The sequence below is a fragment of the Barbus barbus genome, assembly GCF_936440315.1.
Source record: "Barbus barbus genome assembly, chromosome: 27".
Taxonomy (NCBI): Eukaryota; Metazoa; Chordata; class Actinopteri; order Cypriniformes; family Cyprinidae; genus Barbus; species Barbus barbus.
The window spans coordinates 19,375,930-19,400,074 of NC_136755.1; the positions used below are offsets into that span (position 1 = coordinate 19,375,930).

Here is a 24,145-nt window from a genome sequence, read left to right on the forward strand (position 1 = left end):
GAGTTTAAATTTTCATCTGCTCAAGCAGAACTTTAATGTTATCTTGTGCTTTAGCAAGGTATCTCTGGCTAAAACTAGCTAACGTTAAAGTTAGTGAGTCCATGCTAATGCACAAACCTAAATAGCGGACTGTTCTCGCTTGTACAGTGTAGGGCAAAAACACATAAACGAAGGTCTACATTTCACTTCCTCTCCATATTAAACTGGTTAAATGTACATTAATTTAATTCTACCCTGCGATACATGAACAGTGTTGATCCTGCATGTTCGCGATCGTGATGACCATAATATGAGACTTCTCCCGCTTGCATTGTGATCTGTAAACCTTCGCTTCGAGTTACCCACCGTATTTATTTTGAAACATTTTATAAATCCCCCCATGGAATATTTAATTCCCATTTAGTGGCCTTCTGTGTCCAAAATTGTGCAAAAACATCGTGGGACAAGGTTTTGACACTGTAGCTGTTATTGTAAGACAGTGAGCAAGGTTTGTTTGTCTGAGGGAGCAACAGTAACTAAGGGGGGCGGGGGGTCAATTAGGGGCCAAGCACCGAAGGTGCATAGGCAGCTATTGTATCCGTTGGTGGTGTTATTATTATTATTATTATTATTATTATTATTATTCCATTTCTTCTTCCGCCATTACGTCTATGGCAGCCCATAGAACCGATTGCGGGAAAGTTGTCAAATTTGGCACACTGATAGAGGACAGTCTCAATACTAACCACAGCAAGTTTGGAGTCTCTTTTCAGTACTTTTCTATAACTATTTTGATGCTTCTCTCATCTTTATCATTAACTTAAATTCTCCATAATCTCATGTTATAGTGATCTCAAACTCTCAAACAGCACAGTAAACCGTTTTGATGCCAACCCCAACTGAATTAAACCCTCTTGACTTCATAAGAGGAAAATCCTGACCAACATGGACAGGAACACAAAGGGCGAGAGAGGTAGATAACCAGATGAAATGGAGGTACCAGCAACGATACAGCTTCAGTTATTGAGGTGTGTCTGAAAGTTCCACTAAAACTGTCCTCTCACTCAGAAAAGAGCTCCGGTTAACACAGAGGGCCCACCATGACATTTAAAAAAACACCGCAATCAGCACAAAGGTTAAGTGGGACAAGAGGTCGAAAAACAAGAGTTTGTGTGTGTGTGCTTCTGAGAACTTGTGGATGCTCAAGGGTTGTGCATGTGTGCTTTCTTATTATTGGTAGTAGTCAACCGCCTAACATCCACCCAAAACTCAATATTTCTTCAGAAGATGTAAGATTCTAGTTGTACAACATTTTTGCTTGTAGAACAGTTCTGTCACTTTGATTGTGCGTTAGTCAGAGCTGTCTGTTGTCTCTTTGATGCTTTCTGATCATTTCGACTTGGCTCACATCTCATAACTCTTTATGTAAGTACATGCCCTGGCTGACAGCACTCTCCACTCTGGGAGTTGGTCATTTTAAATTTTAAAACGAGCTCCAAATCAAATAAATAACTAAAATAAAAGAAATCTCTTCATATAAACAAAATAAGGCTTTGTCTGTGCTCTTTCCATTTAAAATGAGGCACTGCATTTTTAAGCATGATCCAAAAAAAGTTGCTGCATACATGCAGAGCAGTTTTTAATCTAAATTAGACTGTATAATTTCGAAATTTGAAGCAAAAACAGAATGGTCTGACTTCAGTTTTGTGATTTACTGTATACATAAAAAAATATATGCATGAAAGGAAACAGAAGATGAGCTGAATGAGACTCTGATTGAGGCCACGTTCACACAACAGCAGAATACGGTTGTCAGTCCTGTATTTGAGTCCTTAATACGGTTACTTTCACACACACAGTACGGTTATTTACGGGCGTGACAACCGTATTCTGTAACCGAACTCACACCAGTAAATTTTCAGGACTCGCAACTGTGTGAACGGAACAGGACTGGACAACTAGTTGTCTGTCACGTCATACAGCTCGAGAGAGAGCCGCTCTGCCGCACAAATGAGCGTCTGCCGTGTGCTTCGTGTTTTCGGTAACTTACAGTGACAGAGAAATGAGCTGCGTGTCATCTGAAGTGTTTAGATCCCGTCAATTTTCCACAGGAGCCGCTCCCGTCAGTTTTGTGTTCTGCGCGCGTCCGCACGATTCAAATGCTCTGATCTCCACCCAAATTTAAAAGCTGCCGGCAGTTAACGAAGATTTGACGAATGAACTCGCTGCTCGATTAGACTCTTGTCGTGTCAGAAAGTGATGAGACATTAAATTTTATGGACGGCGCAATCTTTTACTTTACTTTGTTTAATGTTGCTATGGTTACTGGTGAGGAATACAGGCTTGACTCTGGTTGCACGTTCATACAGACAGAATTCTAAACACAGCTGTAAGCTGCTGTGTGAACGGGACATTTCGAGACTCACACCTGTAGAGAAAATGCGGTTGTCAATCCCAAAAACTGACTGTGTGAACGTAGCCTCACTCTCTGCCAGCAGGTGGCGCTTTAAGCGTTTCCTTTGGTTTCCGCTGTAAACAAAGCAGCACTGCTCTTATGAACTTTAATATGCATTATACAGAGGCAAGATGAAAAGAAAAAAAAACATCTAAACTTCTCTAAAGACAGTAAGTTCCCCTCAGACATACATTCATATAAACTCCCACCCCTAATTGAATCGCGATTTGTTTAGCTTCTCAACCGATATTAATCGTCACATGAATAGATTTTCAATTGGCTCGCGGTTAATCGTTACATCCCTACAAGGCTGCATTTATTTAATCTAAAGTACAGTAAAAAAATATATATATTGGACAACCTAAAAGTTTTCTTTGTATATATTTTAAAATGTAATTTATTTTTGTGTTGGCAAAGCTGAATTTTCAGCACTCATTACTTCAGTCTTCAGTCTCACATGATCCTTTAGAAATCATTCTACAATGCTGATTTCCTGCTCAAGAAACTTGTTATTATTATTATTATTATTATTATGTGTGGAAATCAATTGTGCTGTTTAATGTTTTTGTAGAAACAGTGATACATTTATTTAGGATTCCTGATGAATAGCTCAAAAGAACAGCTTTTATTTGAAATGGAAATCTTTTGTAACATAAATATCTTTATTTTTGACTAATTTCATGTATCCTTGCATAATAAAAGTATTTCTTTAAATGCATAAATATCCTACTGACCCCAAACATTAACTTGTTTTATGTTTGAAGAAAATAAATTGTTAAATTTAGTTGCATTTTCTCAATTCACTTGGTATTGCCAGATGTGGCAGAATTTTTGATTCCTCATAAACCATCTCATACGTCTTCTGATGCTTCCCCAGCCCTCCTCATATACAAAAGAAAAAAAATATGCCTTTACTTGCTTAATTCCAAATCATCTTCACAGAACATAAAGCAAAGTAACTTTCAAAGCTGTGCATGTCAGTCTTAAGTCATTCCATGGCCATTTAATGACCCCAAATCACTTGTTAAGCACATTAACTTATTTCTCTTCACTCTGACAGCTCAAAGGATCTGGTGGGTAGATGATGACATTACGAGCGAGCCAAGCTTCAGCATTTAGGGAGACTGCATCAATAGGAAGCTGTCACTCACATGTCTGTCAGCACTAGTGTTGCTTTCGTCAACGAAAATTATGAATAAATATCGTCGTCAACAAACATTTATCACGTGACGAAAACGAGGCGAGACACAACGTAAATGTGACGATGACTAATTAAATGTATAATGCAATATTGTTGACGAATAAAAACGAGACTAAATGTGGTTTACAAAATAAAAACTATGCAAAAATGTCTCTTCATTTTCGTTGACCAAAACGAGACGAAACTAAATATTATAACGTTATTTCGTCTTGTTTAGTCGCGTTTATTATTATTTTGCAGTATTTTTGTTTCCTGTGTCTCACTTCAGGGGCTGCATCAGGTCGCACTGCACAGATGCATGCGACGTCGCTTCCTCAAGCCCCACTCGCGGCATTATTTAGAAGAGAACAACAAAGTTAAGTCTGACACAGAGAAAGGGACCGATGGCCGGCCAGCCGGGGTTCGTCTTTGGGAGATGTGTGTGTACTTCTAACATGTTTGGTTGGTAAAATAACCGGAGTAAATTCAAATCAGAGCGTCTTCCGTGTCTGGAATGGATGTATTCTTGAGTCTATAAGGTAACAATAATGTAATAAGATAACCTTGTTTGAAATGGGTTTGGCTAAAAGAAAATTTTGGTTTCGTCTAAACTACTAGGTACTTATACTATATTGACTGGGTTAAATAGAATTGTATCACTAAAAAGAGACTGAAATACAATTTTCATTGACTAAAATGTCATCAGTTTTCGTCAACTAAAACTAGACAAAAATAGTCATGGCTAATTCTAGTTGACTGAAACGTGTCTAGATTAAAAAGAGTATGAATGTGACTAAAACTAATAAAAACTAAAACGACAGCTTCACACAAAGACTAGACTAAAACTAAAATTAAAACAGGCCGCCAAAAACAACATTAGTCAGCACATGGACTTGCCATAACCGGACCCCACATGGTCACAGCCCGTGATTGAAGCCATTCTCACTGACCATCAGCAGAAAATCTCTTGCACCTCGACTTCCGCTCAACCCTCTTTTCCTGAAAACAGCATTTCATTTATGAGTGCCTCCAAGCCTTGCGATGTCAAGATTATGTAAGAGCCAAGCAAGTCGGTTTTAGGAAGGATGTTGTGTTGTGTTGGCTCGGAGAGGGGTTGTGTTTTTAAAAGCGGGCATTCGCCACTGTGACCCATTTCGAAACAATGCCAAGCTGATCAGAAAGAAGAGTGAGAATGACTGAGAGGTCCTTGTGAATACGCCTCCCCCTGTGCGGAAACCCAGACAGCTTTTATTATGATTCAGTGGCTTGTGCTTGTATGTGCGAACGTTTCCATAGAACCCTAGAGAAAAGCGAGCGCTCTTTACACCCCAATGGCAGAGCTGAAAGTTTAATGAGGTCATAAAGGTCTGTGTGGGGCTTCAACTTAATGCGCTTTGCCGTTCGGTTGGCTTTAACGGCCACTAGCGCACACATGCACGTAGAGAGTCCATTTAAGTTTGTGTGTGTGTGTGCGCTTATTAGGGGGATAATGTTTGGCCGATGAGTGTCCCACAGGTCTCTGGACTCTGACTGGTGCATTCTGAGCATGCGTGTGCTTTATGTACAGTATATACGCAGATAAGCTGCATGGAAGCGAGTTTAACAACATGTGGCTAATCCCCTCTATTGAATTTTATGGTTCTCATATTATAATTCTTTCACTGGGATTTACATAAGTGTGTAGGGTTTGACAGGGAGATTAGTGCCCTTATGACATAAGCACATCCTTCAGTCAGTCCTTTTTCTGACGTTCTCTTTGTTTGTGACCTCTCTTCAGAGGTTAATTTGGGTTTTTGGGGATGAGGGAATAATTCTGCTCCCAGGTTCTGCTAATGTCTTGAGGGAAGAATAGTGCTTTATGTAATGAAGGTTATTTGGGGTGAGTACATTCACTAAATGGAGACAGAATGTGTGTATTTTTGGAATCAAAAGCCCCGGAATGACGTTCTGGATCATTTCGGCTTGATGTAATGGAATAGTTCATGTTAAAATGAAAACTTTGTCATTTACTCACCTTCATGTCATTCCAAACCTGTTTTAGTGACTTTCTTCTGTAGAACATAAAATGCAAAGTTTAGCAGAATGTCCAAGCTGCTCTTTTTTTTGTATTGTGAGTTGGGGACTATGACTTGTCAAACAGGATTTCTAGTGAACAATGACTTTAAAACAAAAAACAAATCTATTGCGTCGTTTCAAATGATTTGGAATATAACGCTTGAGTTTTATGACCTGTTTTATGACGCTTTTATGCTGCTTTCGCATTTTTTGGATGCTTGAAAGTTCCATTAATTGCATGTAAGAGAGAATGACTTTAAAGCTGAGATGATCTTCCATATTGTGATATACATCAGAGTGAAACAGATTAATGAAAGAGAAAAATATGTAGGATGGAGATTTGGATCCGTCGGTTGGATGGAGGCAGATCTGAATGTGAGCTCAATTATAAGAAAAGGGCAGCATACAAAATTATAAGAGAAACCTGGCATACATCAAAATCTTCACCGGAAGATCGAGTTATGACATTTTGATTTAAAAAGTTACTAGCTCTCTTAAAAAAAAAAATCTTTTTTAATTCTAAAAAAAAATTAGAACATATGTATGGATAAATCGTTCACAAAAAGATCAATCACTTGTATTTAGAAAACAGACTTTATTAAGAGCACATTTTTAAACCTATCCATTTGTGTTCCACAAAAGAAAGACAAATGGGTTTGGAATGACATGAGGCAAGTAAATGATTTTTCATTTTTGGCTGAACAATTCTACTATTTTTTTTTTTTTTTTGCTGTTTTTCTGTCTCTTAGTCTGACCTCACTCACTGACTGCATTGTGTATTATAACTTAGTCTGGCACAGTGTCTCTCTCTACTCTATACTCTGTGTGACTCTTGAAGGTTAGATCAGTAGGGTGCCCGTGTCAGCAGAAATCAAATGGCATCTTGTCCCCTAAAAGTGGAGAGACCAAGCAACAGCTGTTCTGAGAGCAAAAAAAACCCCACTCAAACCAACTGAAGCAAAGTCAGAACACTGTGAAATTTATGTCTCTGTTTACCACAGAAAACCTTGGGAACGTAAAGTACTCACCCCTCAGTACATTTTCTGATCCCCCCCCCCCCCCCCCCCCCCCCCCCTTATCATAATACTTGGCAGTAACCGGAAATCTACAAGGCTAAAAAATGTTCTAAATCATGCTGTAAGATACAAGTGCTCTCATGGCGGAAGTGCACAGCTCCTCTGAAGGAGCCTTCTGCAGCTCATCTGGCTTTTTGTGAAGTGGCATTCACACTAGAGTTGTGATGTCAGAGCCGTGTGTGAGTACAGAGTCCGCTTCAGCAGCGTACAGTGGTGGCATTTTGCTGGTCTCACGTGACTGTGTTTGACAGCAGAGAGCTGAGCAAAGAGAAACAAACATTTTGGTAGCTAGCAATAAATAATGAATAATTCAGCTTCTTGTAACCCACCATGTTTGGCAAAATGAAGGCAGGTATGTGGCAGAATGTGGGCCCTTTAAAACACTAACTAGGCAAACATATACTTCCATTCAAAAGTTATAATATACTATATAATATATAAATATATGTTTGACTAGTTAATGCACCCACATACTGTACATTTCATAATTTTGCAGAGCAATAGTTTTTTGATAATTTTTATATTTAATATGAATTATTATTAATACATTTAAGTAATATCTAATACATTAAAGAATGAGTTGCATTTTAAAATCTATTAGAATAGAAACATTTAATTTGGAATAATATTTCACAATATTACTGTTTTACTGTATTTTTGATCAAGTAAATGCTGCATTGGTGAGAATTCTTCTTGAAAGAGACTTCTTTCAAAAATTAAAAAAATTGCAGACCATAAACTTCTGAATGGTGTGTAGTTCACTTGAATTGTTCACAGAATATTGTATATTTATGGTTGAAACTATAGAGAACATGTGCAACTTCTGCAGTGCACCCCTGCTCCTCCATAATTGCAAAAAATAACTATTATTCCGAAATACAAATAGTGGACAAATGGCCCCGCGCCAAACACACACCATGGGTGAGCTATAAGTTGACACGTTGGACTGCTTAAACCACAGCATCACAGAGCCATAGTGTTTATACTCTTTGCAAATGTATTTGTCTTTGCACATTACTCTGGAAAAAGATACTTTAGCATCAAAAAAGACATGTCTGCCCTTTATAAATCATCTTGTTTTGTGCAGATTTAGGCAGAGTGTTTTAGGGATGAAAGGCAGTGGTGCTGTCCAAGGTTCTGAACTGGCCCTACAGTCATGTCGCTGTCCAGGGTGCTTATACTGTGTTTCTGAGTACTGGGTGTTGTCTGTGGTTCTGAATTATAGGCTTCGTCCTGACGAACCTTGTCCAAGGTGCTGATTTAGAGCCCAGGCTCTATGTGTTTCAAGGACATCTTTTTAAAGTGTTTCAGCTGGCCCGAGTTAGTTTACATAGTCTTGTACTTGTCCGAATTGCTGAATAACAACATTTAAGGGTTCACTGCTCATTTTAATTTAGTTTATGAGCAGAGTTTCACATTAGGGCTTTGTAATTGTAGAAATGCAGCAGAAATGACAAATGTCAACATGAATTTGCTTCACAAGCCTCTTGGGCTCTATTGCATCATTGTGGTGTTGTAAAACATTTATTTTCTCTTTAGAAAATTAATGTTTAAATGTTAAACCAGCACATTGTATCACAGACCGTATTCTCTGGCTGAAATCCGTCAAGATTCTTGTGCTTTGCAAAGCTGTCCAGCCTTATCAGCTGATGACCGGTGCACTTCATTTCACTAAGTGCAGCTCTGCAGGTCTGTCAGTCCCCATTTGAGCTCTAATGCTCCTCTGATGCAGTCACCCTCCAGATCAACAGCCTGTGCTCTGGGACTGTGTTCATTATTATTGAACACTAGTATCAGCTCCATGTGTTCTCACAGTGAGAAAGAAAATGCACAACATATAATTGCGATTTAGTGATTCTGATACTTATCAGTTTTTATATTGTTTCTCTCTTGTTTTGTTTTTTCCTACAGTTGTCTTGCTGAATTCGAAGGAGTCCCAGGCAGAGCTGGGTTGGACCTCATATCCTTCTAATGGGGTAAGACCTTCATGATTATTCATTAGATAATCGTAGATATAGACTATACCATTAAAACCATCATATAGTTCATTGTGGGGCTGAAACAATAAATGATAAAATTGATCATTGAAAATGAAAATAATTAACAAAGTGAATATGGAAAACATTCACCAGTCATGTCACTTTCCAGTAGTGAGTAACACTTCTGAAACTTTCTATGAAATGCATCTGAAACATAGCAGATGTCACGGTGTAAGCTTCTGCGGGAAGAAAATGCAAAACCAAGCAGAGTGCTTTTATATCAAGAGCTTTAAACAAATTAATAAACATAACGTTTGATGCGGTTCGCTGTTTAATGTGTTATAGATGTTTCCTCAGCGCATTCCCCACTTACTTTTTAATGTTTTTATCTTTATTCTTGTATTCCATTTTGCATAGCTGAAGAAGTTGTATAATAGTTTTTTAGGATGTGTTTTTTTTTTTTTCGAGGTTGTGATGTCTAACAGATTTTTATGTTTTAGGCTTGTATTTTATTTCTGAGTATATTCTTGTCTATTGTCTGTGTGCTGATGGATGTAATAAAGTCATTGTGTTCTAGCCGTTGTGTTTCTACAAAAATGACCGGACAGTGTGTATGTGAGCACAATGAGTCCAAGACAAATTTCCCTGCAGGGACAATAAAGTGTCCTGTATTGAACTGAACTGAATTGAACAAACAGATGGAGTGTAATAGAATGGGAACACAGTAATAACTTTATTTTTTAATAAAATACAAAATAAAATAAAGAGAGGATTTTTTTCATCCAATTAATCAAGACAGATTAATCGTTTATCAAAATAATTGTTAGTTTCAGCCCTTGCTCATTGGAAATAAATTTGCCTGCATACTAATTTTGCATTTGTAATATGTAAAATGTGAAGTATGAAATTATGTAAGTATGTTTAATGGAACTGTTTTTAATAAGAGTTCCCTGAGTCCCAAACCTAATTTAAATAAATAAATAAATACATTTGTGACCCTGGACCACAAAACCAGTAATAAGTGTACAATAAGTGTTTTTAAAAAGCTGAATAAATAAGCTTTCAATTGATGTATGGTTTGTTATGATAGGACAATATTTGGCCGAGATACAACTATTTGAAAATCTGGAATCTGAGAGTGTAAAAAAAATCTAAATACTGAGAAAATCACCTTAAAGTTGTCCAAATTAAGTTCTTAGCAATGCATATTACTGATCAAAAATTTTGTTTTTATATATTTACAGTAGGAAATTTACAAAATATCTTCATGGAACATGATCTTTACTTAATATCCTAATGATTTTTGGCATAAAAGAAAAATGGATAATTTTGACCCATACAATGTATTTTTGGCTGTTGCTAAAAATATACCCCAGCGACTTAAGACTGGTTTTGTGGGCCAGGGTCACATTTGAACTTGCTAGTAATAACCCAGACTCAGTATAAACTTCTGTTTATTTTGAAAGCTATTCTGTTTGTTAAAAGAAAATAATAAAATGTTTAAATACTATCGATAGGTAAATGGATAAATAACAGAACCAGATTAATTTCATGACATTTGCTTACATTAATGGTTCATGAATCTCTCTAATCCTTCACCAATGTGGATGGAATACCACACTAAATTCTAAAATACTCGCCTATTTCTCAGCACATAAAATTCAGATGCTTCTGTTGTGACAACGGCTGTAAACCAGTGTATTCCAGTTTGTAAACAAATTACCTCTGTGGTCTGGTTCTGTTTAATGAATTGGTCTAAACGACTCATAACCGATGAAGCCATTGGTCTAAATCTGCTCACTTGCTGACTGAATCATTCAAAGTGTTTTCTGAATTAACATCTGACTCATTCACTGAATTGCAAGTAATTGGTTTCAGTCATATCTGACTCGAAATTCACAATCATGTGTTAATGTGTTATGATGTACTTGAGATTTGTGAGGCATACATCAGTGTAGTTGCTGTTCAATGCGATTTTGGGCTAAACCCTATACCCAATTTCTTTCTCCATCTCTCTCCTTCCCCACATCTTTACCTTTTACCGGTCTATTTCTTGTTTCTTTTCTGCGTCTTGATTCCCCAACTATATTACTTACTCATCCCTGCTGTAATCCCAGTATGGACTGCTTTGCCCTCACCAGATAAACCCCATTTGTCTCTTTCTGTGTTCTATCTCCCATCTTACATCTTCCTCTCTCTTTCTCAATGCTAAACCACGTGCTAAAGATTACATGCATAGCTTGATTCATAGCTGAGACGAGCAGTAAGCCTTATAGAGGACGGCTCAGCTCAGGAAGGATACGTTCCATCATTCGTAACGTTATCTGTGAGGAAAAACGACTGTGTGCTGGGGACTCGCTACAAGCTGTTATTTGTTTAGCTTGTTAATTCTGGACCTGACAGCGATTAAATCCTCCTCCTCCTGCTCCCAGACGTTGCTCACCACAGCTGCGTGGACGTACACACACACGTACATGCATACATGCTACGGTTTGATCTCTCTGTGGTTTTCAACAGGATGCGTTGAAATTCACTGCCACTCATAGTCGTATCTGTGGAGAGACTCTGCCAAACTCAGATGCGGATTCAAACTGCTCAATTCCCTCAGAAACGAAGGATCTTCATTACATTGCAATTAATTGTGAAAACACTGTGAGAGTGTTCATCTTCAGAGGCTCATTATAATCTCTCTACAAGACAATGAGCTTGTTTGTGGTGCTGATTGAAGATGCTTTAGTCTTAATATATTCTGTGTTTGATATACTGTAGCTAATTTGGCATTAAGCTTAATAAACTGTAAGCACTAAGTATAAATGCCAACATGATGCTCTTATTGACAATGATGTTTACTCTTTGAAAAAATTAAGCCTATGAATCTGCAATAAGTTACTAATTTACATCTTTGTTTATATAGATGTCCTCTTTTTTTAGGCATTTAATTTACCACAGGTAGCATTTGAAAATTTTATTTTCACCAATGTTAATAGAAAGACCATGATTTTTAAAGCACAGTCAAAAAGCTGGTACATTACACCAGTGTTAATAGATAATTTATTTTATTATTAAAATATTTATTTTGTGTTAAGAGGTAAATGGCAAAAAAAAGGTTTGCAATAATGTCTAGATCTACAGTCCATGATTCTTATTCAAACATTTCTTCATTTGAAACCTTTTTTCTCTCTCTCTTTTCATTTCAGTGGGAGGAAATCAGCGGTGTCGATGAGAAATACAAGCCCATTCGCACATATCAAGTATGCAACGTGATGGAGCCCAGTCAGAACAACTGGCTCCAGACGGGTTGGATATGGCGGCAGGGCGGCCAGCGCATCTTCATCGAACTGCAGTTCACCCTGCGAGACTGCAATAGCATCCCAGGCGTATCTGGTAGCTGTAAGGAGACCTTCAACCTCCTCTACGCCGAGTCCGACTGGGACTTGGGCCGCGTCACCCGCGAAGATCGCTACAGCAAAATCGACACCATTGCGGCGGATGAAAGTTTCACACAGGGTGATTTGGGAGAACGCAAGATGAAACTTAACACAGAAGTCCGTGAGATTGGACATCTCAACCGCAAAGGATTCCATCTGGCCTTCCAGGATGTGGGTGCGTGCGTGGCGCTGGTTTCCGTGAGGGTGTACTACAAACGCTGTTTGTCAACAGTGCAGAATTTAGCAGTGTTCCCGGATACGGTAGCTGAAGCTGCCTTCTCGACTCTGGTGGAGGTGAGAGGGTCATGCGTGAATAACTCTGAAGTGGACACGGACAGTCCTCCCAGAATGCATTGCAGTGCTGAAGGGGAGTGGTTGGTGCCCATCGGGAAATGCAGCTGCAGCGCTGGGTATGAGGAGGGACACAGCAGCTGTGAGGGTAAGAAACACTCTTCTACCCAAAACTTTGTACTGTAGCACAAAAGTTTAAAACGCATTATGGTTTGAGTTTTACACAAAGCAACCTTGGTGAAATCAAAGCAGTCCTTGAAGTCTCATGATTTAGGCAGGTTATCAGTGTTTTGTTTTTTTGCCAGATGATGAAATATTTGGTCTGTTTATTAAAGTAATAGTTCATGCAAAAATGCAAATTGTCATGAGTTACTCACCCTTAATTTTACACCTGCATGACTGACTTAACAACTTAACAACTAACTTACTTAATTATTAATAAGCAGCAAATTAGGAGTTTGAGGCAAAAGTCGTAGGTAATGGTTTGTTAATTGTGAGAATTGGACCTGAAAATAAAGTGACTGAAATTTCTTTAAAAATGAGTTAATATTTTTCGTGTTTGTACAATTAATATGGACTGAAACATGTAATCTTTAAAAACACTGCAAAATATCATAAAGTGATCAATATGAATCATTCATTATATTCTGAGTCCTGTAAAAATGAACCATTCATAGATATACTTACCGTCTAGTGAGCTGTTAACCATTGCAACTGCATCATTAAATCAGTGAGCAAAACCAGATCGGTCTCATTTATAAACAAATCATTCTGACCATTTTTTGTGAACTGGATTCACTAACTCGTTTCAAAGATCTGACTCATAAAAATGGTAACACTTTTCAATAAAGTCCTATTAGTTAATGTATTGTATGTTTAGATCAGTTTAGTCTTTTGTTTTTTATAAAGCACATTTAAAAACAAGTTTTGTTCAAAAGTTGAAGCCTGTACAAGTGCTGTACAGGTATAGTATAAAACAGAATTAAGAACTAGACATTTAATGATGCTGCTGGACAAATGATATAATGTATGTAATGAACTAAGATTAACAAATGCTGAAGAAGTATTTTTTTATTGTTAGTGCATGTAAATGACACTATTCATTATAAATTTCGTCTGCTAAATGACAAAAGTAAAGAGTGTAAAGACCATCGACTCTACCGTGCGACTCCACCGGGCAGGGACACGGGCAAGGGATAGTAGTATCGCTTTTTATTAAATTTTTTCATTTATATGTTTATTATTGAAATGTTGTTATATGCATGTCAATTTTATTTAATTTCTTTATTTTCTTAAATATGTGGGTATATAGTATTTATAGAGTTGTAACTTTTTAGTTTTAGTTACTTTTTCTTATTTGTAAGTCGCTTTGGACAAAAGCGTCTGCTAAATGACAAAAGTAAAGTAAAAAGTAAATTAATGAAGTAAATGAAACCAAGATAAATCTTACTGTAAATTAAAATATATTGTATCGTGTTACCAAAAAGTTAGTTAATTTTGGTCTTGGTCTTTACACAAGTCTATAATATGGCAACAGAAGACTTGGAAAAGACTTGGTTTTAACATCTCTTTTTGTGCCATTTTTTTGACAGCCTCAGTCATCATTCATTTTCATTATATTGAAAAAACTAGCCAGGGTATTCTTCCAAAATCTTTTGCTTTTAATTTAAGAAAGATATTTCTTTAGAACATCATAACGGTGAGTAAATGATGACAAATTTCATTTTCATTTTATTTAAAACCCAACTTCTTTTCAAATGTGGAGGATTTAGTCAGATTGCATTTTTAGATGTGTGACATGATGGTTTTAGAAGCTCCCAGCTGTTTGGTTGCTTTGACGTGGGTCAGCGACTCTAACAGTCATGCGTTCGGTTTCACTTCAAGGGTCAGAAATACGTCAGCGCTGACTGAGAGTGTCATGCTCTCTGAGCTTTCTGTCTGTTAGTGTTTGGGTGGTGGAATTTCTCCTTCCACTTCTCCTGTGTGTCATTTGACCAGTGCGTCACTGCATTATCAACAGCCGCTACATGGTGTGTGTGTGTGTGTGTGTGTGTGTGTGTGTGTGTTTGTCAGTGTGATATTTCACAGTCCATCTTGAAGAATTGTGTGATGCAGTGTGGGAGTTGTAGTCAGTTCGCACATACAGCAGCAGGCTGTTATAACAGACCCTGCATTGTGTCTTTATTTTGTTATTGTTGTCAATGAATCATAAATCACTAAGAGGCATGTGATACGTGGGCGAAGTAAACTTACAAACAAATACATATTGGGCAAATTTAAAGAATATAATATAATAAAATGTTATATTATATAATACAATATAACATGATGCAATATTATACAATACAGTAGGCCTATTTACAATGGTCTTTTTTTTTTGGATATGCTCCTTTAAAAAAATCTTGTTAATTTTTATAATGTAACGTAACATAACATAATATAAGGTTTTTGGAGCTCATAAAAATGTTAAGTTTTATACCTTGGTATCTAATTGCCATTGTTTTCATGTGTGAAACCAACATTGTACCATGATATTTTTGGTATTTAATTGCTATAATACATGGATCATTTAGTACCGTATATATTTCAAACTCCCATGGTATTGCCATCTAATGACATTACTGTGCCTTAGTATTACCACAGTATTTTTTTGGGTGGAGAGTGGAATGCGTCCTTGTTTAGCAATTACTGTATGTTGTTCATCTGAATGCGTGAGGTCTCTCAATTTCTCTCTTTGTGCTTAGGTCAGTCTTCGCTGTCATCTCATCTTTGTGATTAGTCCTGTAACCCCAGATTATCTTTTACAGACTCGGTCACACTCACTGTGGGTGAGACAGACTATCAAACCCCACACATGACGCTCGCCATCTCCCACTCGCCCCTCGCTAACACTTCTTCTTAATTCTCCTCAGTGTGAGCTGATACATATGTCCAAACACAGCCTGTCCCTGACTTCCTGTTTCACCTCATTTGTAGTACACTATTCACACATAGCCACAATGACAGTTTACTAATCAACACTCACAGAAATATGCCAGGGTCAAGGCAAAGCAGCACTATATTCAATCTCTCACACTGCTTCTTAATTTTCTAAGTGCTTCGGCTCTAATTAATTCAGCTCCAACCTTTTAATACATAGAAGCCATTCAGACTTTTTTTTTTATTAACTTTAAAATAAAAAACATTTATTTTTCTTATTTTTTAAAGAATGTTCTGGGTTAAAATCAAGTTCAGTTTCTTTTTGTTATGTTTAGTAAGTAGTCAACTAGTCATTCACCTGAGAAGGGAGTTTGTTTTAGACTCTCTTTATCTTTTTGAGTCTTTAGCTGTGCCCACATGCTCTTTGTTTGAAAATGTGAGTGTGTGATGCTTCAGATGTTTTAGTCATGATGAGCTGTATGTGTGAATGGCGTTACTACATAAGAGAAAAGGCTCGTCATAACTCTCAAAAGAGAGGATGATTCAAAGGCCAGCGATGAACAGGATTTCACACCACACATTTAATGACTCTGGAAGACAAAAACCAACAGCCAATCAGAGAGCGGACAGGAGCTGAGGAATGTGTGAAGGGACAGATTGGATGAGACCCGAGAGAAATAGATGGAGAGAAAAAACTAAATTGGAGGAAGATGGTAAACGGAGCATGAAAAACACAAAATCTTGTATTTATTACACATGCTCTGACTAGGATTGTGATGATGCCATAAATTTAAATTTGAATAAAATTAAAACTAAGATTTTCAAATCACAAGCCAATATTTTATTCACAATGGAACATAGATAACATAAATGTTTAAATGGACACATTTTACACTTTTATCCACTAAATGAGCTCATTTCAAATTTGATGCCTGCTACAGGTCTCAAAAAAGTTGGCACAGGGGCAACAAAGGGCTGAAAAAGCAAGAAATTTTGAAAAGATTCAGCTGGTATCAGGCTTTCCTGTAGCTCAGATAGTAGAGCATGGCGCTAGCAACGCCAAGGTCATAGGTTCGATTCCCAGGGAAAGCAAGAGCTGATAAAATAAAAACTGTAACTTGAATGCAATGTAAGTCGCTTTGGATAAAAGCGTTTGCTAAATGCGTAAATGTAAATGGTAGAACATCTAGCAACTAATTAAGTTAATTGACATCAGGTCTATAACATGGTTAGCTATAAAAGGGATGTCTTAGAGAAAAGATGGGAAGAGGCTCTCCAATATGTGAAAGAGTGAGTAAAAAGATTGTGGAATACTTTAAAAACAATGTTCCTCAATGTCAAATTGCGGCTTTCCAAATCTCATCACCTACAGTGCATAACATCATCAAAAGATTCAGAGAAACTGGAGAAATCTGTGTAAGGGACAAGGCCGAAGACCTTTGTGTTATGCCTGTGGTCTTCGGGCCCTTAGACGACACTGCATCACTCATCGGCATGATCCTGTCATTGACATTACTAAATGGGCCCAGGAATACTTCCAGAAACCACTGTCGGTAAACACAATCCACTGTGCCATCTGTAGATGCCAACTAAAGCTCTATCATGCTAAAAGGAAGCCATATGTGAACATGGTTCAGAAGCGCCGTTGTGTCCTGTGGGATAAAGCTCATTTAAAATGGACAGTTTCAAAGTGGAAATGTGTTCTATGGTCAGACGAGTCCAAATTTGACATTTTTGTTGGAAATCACGGACGCCGTGTCCTTCAGGCTAAAGAGGAGAGAGACCTTCTAGGGTGTTATCAGCGTTCAGTTCAAAAGCCAGCATCTCAGATAGTATGGGGGTGCATAAGTGCATACGGTATGGGCAGCTTGCATGTTTTGGACGGAACTATGAATGCTGGAAGGTATATAAAGGTTTTAGAGCAACACATGCTCCCTTCCAGACAACGTGTATTTCAGCAGGACAATGCAAAACTACAAACTGCAGCTATTACATCAGCATAGCTTCGCAGTAGAAGAGTCCGGGTGCTAAATTGGCCTGCCTGCAGTCCAGATCTTTCACCTATAGAGAACATTTGGCTCATCATTAAATGAAAAATACATCAAAGACGACCACGAACTCTTCAGCAGCTGGAAACCTATATCAGGCAAGAATGGGACCAAATTCCAACACCGAAACTCATAACCTCGATGCCCCGATGTCTTCAAACTGTTTTGAAAAGAAGAGGAGATGCTACACCATGGTAAACATGCCCCCGTACCAACTATTTTGAGACCTGTAGCAGGCATCAAATTTGAAATGAGCTCATTTTGTGCATAAAATTGTAAAATTTCTCAGTTTAAACATTTGTTCTCTATATTCAGGGTTTGAAATTAACACCCGCCAACCCGCCAAATGCGGGTAAAAATCAGCTGTGGCGGGTAACGTTGTCAAATCACTAGCCAATTTGGCGGGTTACTTTTCGTAAGTTATGTTCGCTCATTAATGTTTTGGGGAAGTTCATGCAAGCAAAATCTGCACAGGTTTAGTGCAAATACTGAACTCGTGAGACATGACATTATCGAGTATATTGCAAAAACCAAACAAAACACCTACAGAGTGCACTCATACGCGACTGTGATGAAGTCTGGTTAGACTAACTTGGTGCACGTGTGCATTTTGAGTGCGTTATTCAACAGTTCAATAAACAATAAGTTAATATCAAGAGACTTACATTTTAGCCACCATTTTTCCTGTTTTTGTGCCATTTCGACAACAAAAAATATTCCAGCCACAGCGCTGTTTTGCGCGTCTGAGCAACATAATGGTGTTTTGTTCCTGAATGAATCAATTAATCGTTAAATGATTTGGTTCAATCACAATGACTCGCTTATTAACAGTGACTTGATGCCACCTACTGGTGATTTTAATTTCACATTTACAGTATCTTTTCATTTTTTTTAAATAATTTCATATATCAGTATTCAACATTTCATGTTTAAAATATCAAAACATTATTTATGCATTTGTAACGGCAGGTTAAAGCATTCCATGTCCCTCTTAGCTGCATGTGTAAATGCATCTAAATGCCACTTCATATGCATCTTCTGTAAAGATTAATTTTATTGATACTCATTTCATTTGTTTAGTAACAGCCTAAATGTATTATTATAATTGACTGATTAAATGTAAGAATTTTACTCAAAAGATAGGTTTTAATAAGGTAAAAATTCCCATAAATGGTAAAAATCGATTTAAACTTATTGGAAAATATTAATTTCTATCACTGCTGTGAACTGACCACACAGAATATGAAAAATATCAAAAACTTTAGGAGCCAGCTGTCCACAGCAGTCCTTAAGATACCAGCACAATAACACCTTCATCAAAATGTCTAATTATCTTTATCGATAAAATCCCAGAAAATGTTGAGATTATTTTTTTTGTTAGTGTTGCACACCCCTAGTACTGACACACAATTATTTGCAACGGTCGCTTTGTCACTTCCAGTGTAGACAGCCTCGGGCTGTTGGTTTATTTCTGTTGTTTTTTTGGCTAGTAGAATTTATGAATGGCCGGTAACTTAAAAATTTAGTAGGCAAATTGGTTGGTGAGTGAAAAAGTTAATCTCAATCCCGGTCTAATCTCAATTACTGTAAATAAAATATTGGCTCATGTGATTTGAAAGTCTTTTAGTTTTCATTTTATTCAAATTTAAAAAACGTCCCAGCATTTCCGAAATTCGGGTTGTAATTTGCACAAAGCTTGATGCTAGTTTCGATTCTAGCGGAAAACAAACATTCTATTGAATATGCTGCTTTGTTTTATTTTATTTTACTTTTTTAGTATTAGCAAATTAAATTGAAATAATTTAATTTTGCAATGAACTTTTTATTCAGGTTTTTCCAAGTAATTAAATAATCATCAAAGACAATGAAAGATAAGAGCAATGAGTTTTTTTGGCAATATTATGATTATTTATAATTTAATTAAAAAAAAAAATGTGTATTTTATTTTATTAGTGTATTTATTTTTTTGTGTATACATTTTTTTTGTTTTGTTTAATTTTGTTTTTAGTTTTTTGTGCTAACACTGAATTAGTGCTAATGCAGGTGATGCCAGTTTGAGTCTGACTTCCTGATCCTTTCCCCCTCTCTTTTTATTTTCCTGTCTCTGCCAATAAAAGTTGTGAAAAATATACAGAATAACACAAAATATTCATTCATTCAAAGAAGAATAATGAAGCAGAAGTACAGTGGAGGGATAGAGGGAGAAAGGCATGAAGTATGGATGAGGTGGACTGGAGGCTTGAGGGATGATGGTGAATTTGAAGATTGCGACGGCGTCACTTGGTGTGAGCTCAGGTCTCAGCTGAATGCTAATGAGATGGATGTGCGGGGCAGACTCGCCGCTCTCTCAGGAACTCTGAGCTATTGATCAGCTCTAATGCTTCACTAAACTGTTCAAGCACACTGTGGATTTGTCCGCTCGCTGTGTGCTGTGGGTCGGCACTTTTGGACACCTGTACGTGTGTGTGTGTGTGAGCGAGAGAGGGAGAAAGTGATGTTAATGAGTGAAGAATGAACGGCGATTCTGAAGAATGTGAGTATGATTTATGTGTTCGCGTCACTGTGTGTGTGCAAGAGCGAGTGTTTTTGAACTAAATGGCTCGATAGTATTGACCCAGGCCATGAGTAGCTGTTGATTGTGTCTGGAGAGGTTGCACTTGACAGGACTCTCTGTGTGTGTGTGTGTGTGTGTGTGTGTGAGGCCATGAGCCTTGAAGCATCACATTTAATTATTTGCAGGCCGCTGTGGGCCTGTGTTCTGTCTGAAAATGCAGGAAAGGATTTAGGGGTTACTGGAGCGGTCTTTCTGATTTATGTTCAGTCAGTGATAAATGCAAATTCTGATAAACCGCGTGAAGTCTAATCATTACAGTTTAACAAGTAGCAGAAGGATTTGTGGATATTTGCCTTGTTTTGTTCATCAGTTGGTCTGTCATCGAACATTTGAAGGTTTCAAGTTAACATGAAATCAAGATTCACTCTATTTACTTTATTAATGCACAATGCGCTTCTACAATGTAATTATTTCTTCTTTATTCTTTTTGTTTACTTTTATTGATTTCATTTAATCTTTTCTTTTTTATTGTTTTGTTCTTGCTTTCATTAGTGCCGTTTCACCTTAGAAATATGTCAGGTTACAAAATTGAAATGGGCTGTGAGCAATGGAAAACAACATTTTCTTTTTAATTCATGTTCATGTTTATTTTGTGGCTGATTAATATAATAATATCCTTCATAACCTTTAATCAAAGTAAAAACTTGTTTTTCCACTGATGTTGCTTAGGTCATGCAGGCAACTGGATAATATTAACCAAAAGCCAAATAACTTATAATGTTTTGTTTTATTTATTATTTAAAGTGACAGACAACATAACTACTTTGCATGCTTGTTATAAACGGAACATTATTGGGGATACATATATAGTTATCTTTAGTTGTTGTTCCTTTACTCAGGAATCTGTCATGTTGGAAGTAAAATGGGTTGTAAATGCCGTTTCATGTTTTACTTAAGAGAAGACAGGAAGCAACATTTTAGTCACGTTAAAAGTCCATATGATAAGAGATCATCTAAGATGTGCAGTATGTTTCAGCGCGAAGACCAAGCTTTCAGTTAAATGAATCAGATGAGAAATGGTTGTCTCTCTCTCTTTCTCTCCCACTCTCTGTCTCTCTTCATCTGTCTCGGAATGACTGTGTGAGTAGAAGCTTAATTTGAGGACAAAGTGGTGAAATGCAGAAGACCAGAGGGCATTTCAGTGTACTTGCACAGTGTGTGTGTGTGTGTTAGGGGGCAGTGCAGGTCATTCGTTGTGTCTGTGGGTAGCTGCTGTGTGTCAGAGAGCAGCTTATCTGATGCAATGTGACGTACCAGCAAGTGCAGCTCTAGAAAGACCATCTGCTTTAACAAACGCCTTGGCCTTCCCATTGTGCACATTTTTAAAAAAATTGTGCATTTACATTAATTTTAAGCTTTTCATCCCGTCCTTGTAAGGCTTGTTTATTTAGGTGCAGTGTCTTAAAGGTACAGTAGGCACAAACAGACACATGTCTTAAAGGTAGAGTAGCAAAACCAGCCCATTTTAATATAATGGTCATTTATAGCTGGACTTTGAGGATGAAATAAAATGCTGTGAATGTGTAGATAGGTTAGGCACTGTAAGTAATTACAGAGATGGCACAAACGAAGCAAAGAAGGAAAGAGAAGAACTAATGACAGGGAGAGAGAAGAGGAAAAAGGGGAAAACATAATTAGACATGTAAGCATGGGACTGAGTGTGTGTGTGTGTGTGATTTGTAGTAGTTTAATTAAAGGTGCCGTTGTAATTCACAGATGTATAATTAGAAAAGTCTTAAGCCTGCAGCAGCTGCTGAGATCTTTCTGGTGTGTGGCGACTCTCACGCCAACGTCTGCCATATTTCCACACACACACACCCTTGTGCAGCTTAGTTGAAACGCGGTGGGTGTTTCTCTTGTCTGTTAGTTAGTTTGATCTTTTGAAAGTTCTTTTTGTTTTTGTTCTTCAGTTTCTTTGTTCAGTCTGTTGTTTTCTTTTATTTTTGATTATTGTGAATGTTCTTTGTTCTTTTGCTTTTTATCTTTCTTGCTTTCATTTGTTTATTTCTTTTGTTTGTTCTTTTGCTTTTCTTCATGTTTCGTTTATTTTATTTTGTTTAGTTTGTTCTTTTGCTTGTTTTAACTTTCTTGCTTTCTTGTTTTTTTTATTTTTTCTTCTATTTATTTGTTGTTTTGTTTGATTTGCCTTTTTCTATCATTCCATTATTCGCTTTTCTTTTTATTCCTCCATATAAGTTTTCACTTGTTTTACTGATTTTATTCTGATTTTTTTTGGTCACACTTTATTTTAAGGTCCAATTTTCACAATTGACAAGCCATTAACTATAACTTTTACCTCAAACTCCTAATTTGCTGCTTATTAATAGTTCGATAGATAGGTAGTTGTTAAGTTTAGGTATTGGGTAGGATTAGGGATGTAGAATATGGTCATGCAAAATTTGCTTTATGTACAAATAAACAGCCAGCCAATATGTTAATAATAGGCATGCTAATAAGCAACTAGTTAACAGTGAGAATTAGGGATGTAACGATTCACTCAACTCACGATTCGATTCACGATTTTTATTTTAGAAAATTAGATTTAAGACAAATTATAAATTAAATGTGTCCTTTTATTATTGCTTGTACAATATGCAGCACATTTCTTTGTGAAATTGAAATATAACACTAAAATATACTAATATAGCAGTTGTATATTATTGCTCTTTTGTTGCTTTTGATTGCTTCTATTCTCCTCATTTGTAAGTCGCTTTGGATAAAAGCCTCTGCTAAAAAACAATGTAAATAACAAAACTAATTTGACAATTTAAAACGAGGTCCAATTCAATAAGTAACACAAATAAAAGAAATCTCTTCATATAAACAAAATAAGGCTTTGTCTGTGCTCTTTCCATTTAAAATTAGAGGCAACCACTGCATTTTAATCCAAACATGATCCAAACAAAGATGCTGCATACATGCAACATGAGCAGTTTTTAATCTAAATTAAATTGTATGATTTCAAAATTTGAAATGTCTGACTTCAGTTTTGTGAAACTACTGTATTTAAAAATATCTCCATTAAATGATACAGATTCACTCTCTGCCAGCAGGTGGCGCTTTAAGCGTTTTCTTGGTTTCCGCTGTAAACAAAGCAGCGCTGCACTTATGAACTTTAATATGCATTATGCAGAGGCAAGATGAAAAGAAAAAATACCATCTAAACTTTTCTAAAGACAGTAAGTTCCCCTCAGACATACATTCATATAAACTAATGTACCCCTAATTGAATAGCATCTCAACTGATTTGAATCGTCACATATGAATCGATTTTTAACCGGCTCGCGGTTAATCGTTACATCCCTAGTGAAAATTGGTTCCTGTGAAGTGTCACCTTTCTTTCTTTCTTTCTTTCTTTCTTTCTTTCTTTCTTTCTTTCTTTCTTTCTTTCTTTCTTTCTTTCTTTCTTTCTTTCTTTCTTTCTTTCTTTCTCGCATAGCTAATTGTTTCTCTCAGTTATCAGAAAGGGTGGGTTAACCAGATAATTTACAATGTGATGGTGAGATTATTGTATTTGTGTGTATGTATGTAGTGGGATGTGTAGGGAAGACAGCCAGACATTTGTGGCTTGGCACCCTAGTCTTTGTTCTGGCTGGCATCATGCCACCTATGCCCATCTGGTACAGGCTCTGTGATTCTTCCCCCGTGGACACTCACTAGTGTTCATCATCTCCAGAACTGCAGCTTTAAAAATTCACACTTTCACCTGAGAGACTGCTGATCGTGGACAACTGCGTACAGTTAGCGCACATAAGCATACAACCATATGCAAAACATGGGCTGATGGAGCCATTTGTCTCCTGGCACATGGTGGGGCTTCTGTCTTTTTGTGTGTGTGGGTGGGTTGAGTTTTTCTGCAGGTGTCTTGGGTCAAACAGAACTGGATCTGTGCCACAGGGTCACCTTCAACCTCCATTTCCTCCATTCACACAAATGCTCACTGAAGGGGGAAAAAAACATCTCAACAGGTTAATTTTTCCACAGAGCTACAAAACTGTGACAGTAACCACAGTAGAGTGTTATACATAAATTACACCCATTAGATCTGCTTAGAGCTGCCTCGCTACATACTGTCTACACAGGCAGGTGCCTTCTAAAGCATCATCCCAACTTTCATGACA

At 37.1% G+C, this 24,145-nt stretch overlaps 1 protein-coding gene and 1 long non-coding RNA gene across 2 annotated transcripts in view; both read left to right on the plus strand.

Moving 5' to 3' along the window:
- The window catches only part of LOC306847517, a 779,007-nt gene that overhangs the window by 501,629 nt on the left and 253,233 nt on the right, over positions 1 to 24,145 (plus strand). The gene's annotated exons all lie outside the window — the stretch shown is intronic.
- LOC306847502 (ephrin type-A receptor 7-like) overlaps positions 11,928 to 24,145 on the plus strand; it is a 98,261-nt gene continuing 86,043 nt past the window's right edge. The window contains exon 1 of the mRNA XM_079381456.1: positions 11,928 to 12,591. Coding sequence (XP_079237582.1) covers positions 11,988 to 12,591 — 604 coding nt within the window. The 5' untranslated portion in view covers positions 11,928 to 11,987. The remainder of the gene's footprint in view (positions 12,592 to 24,145) is intronic.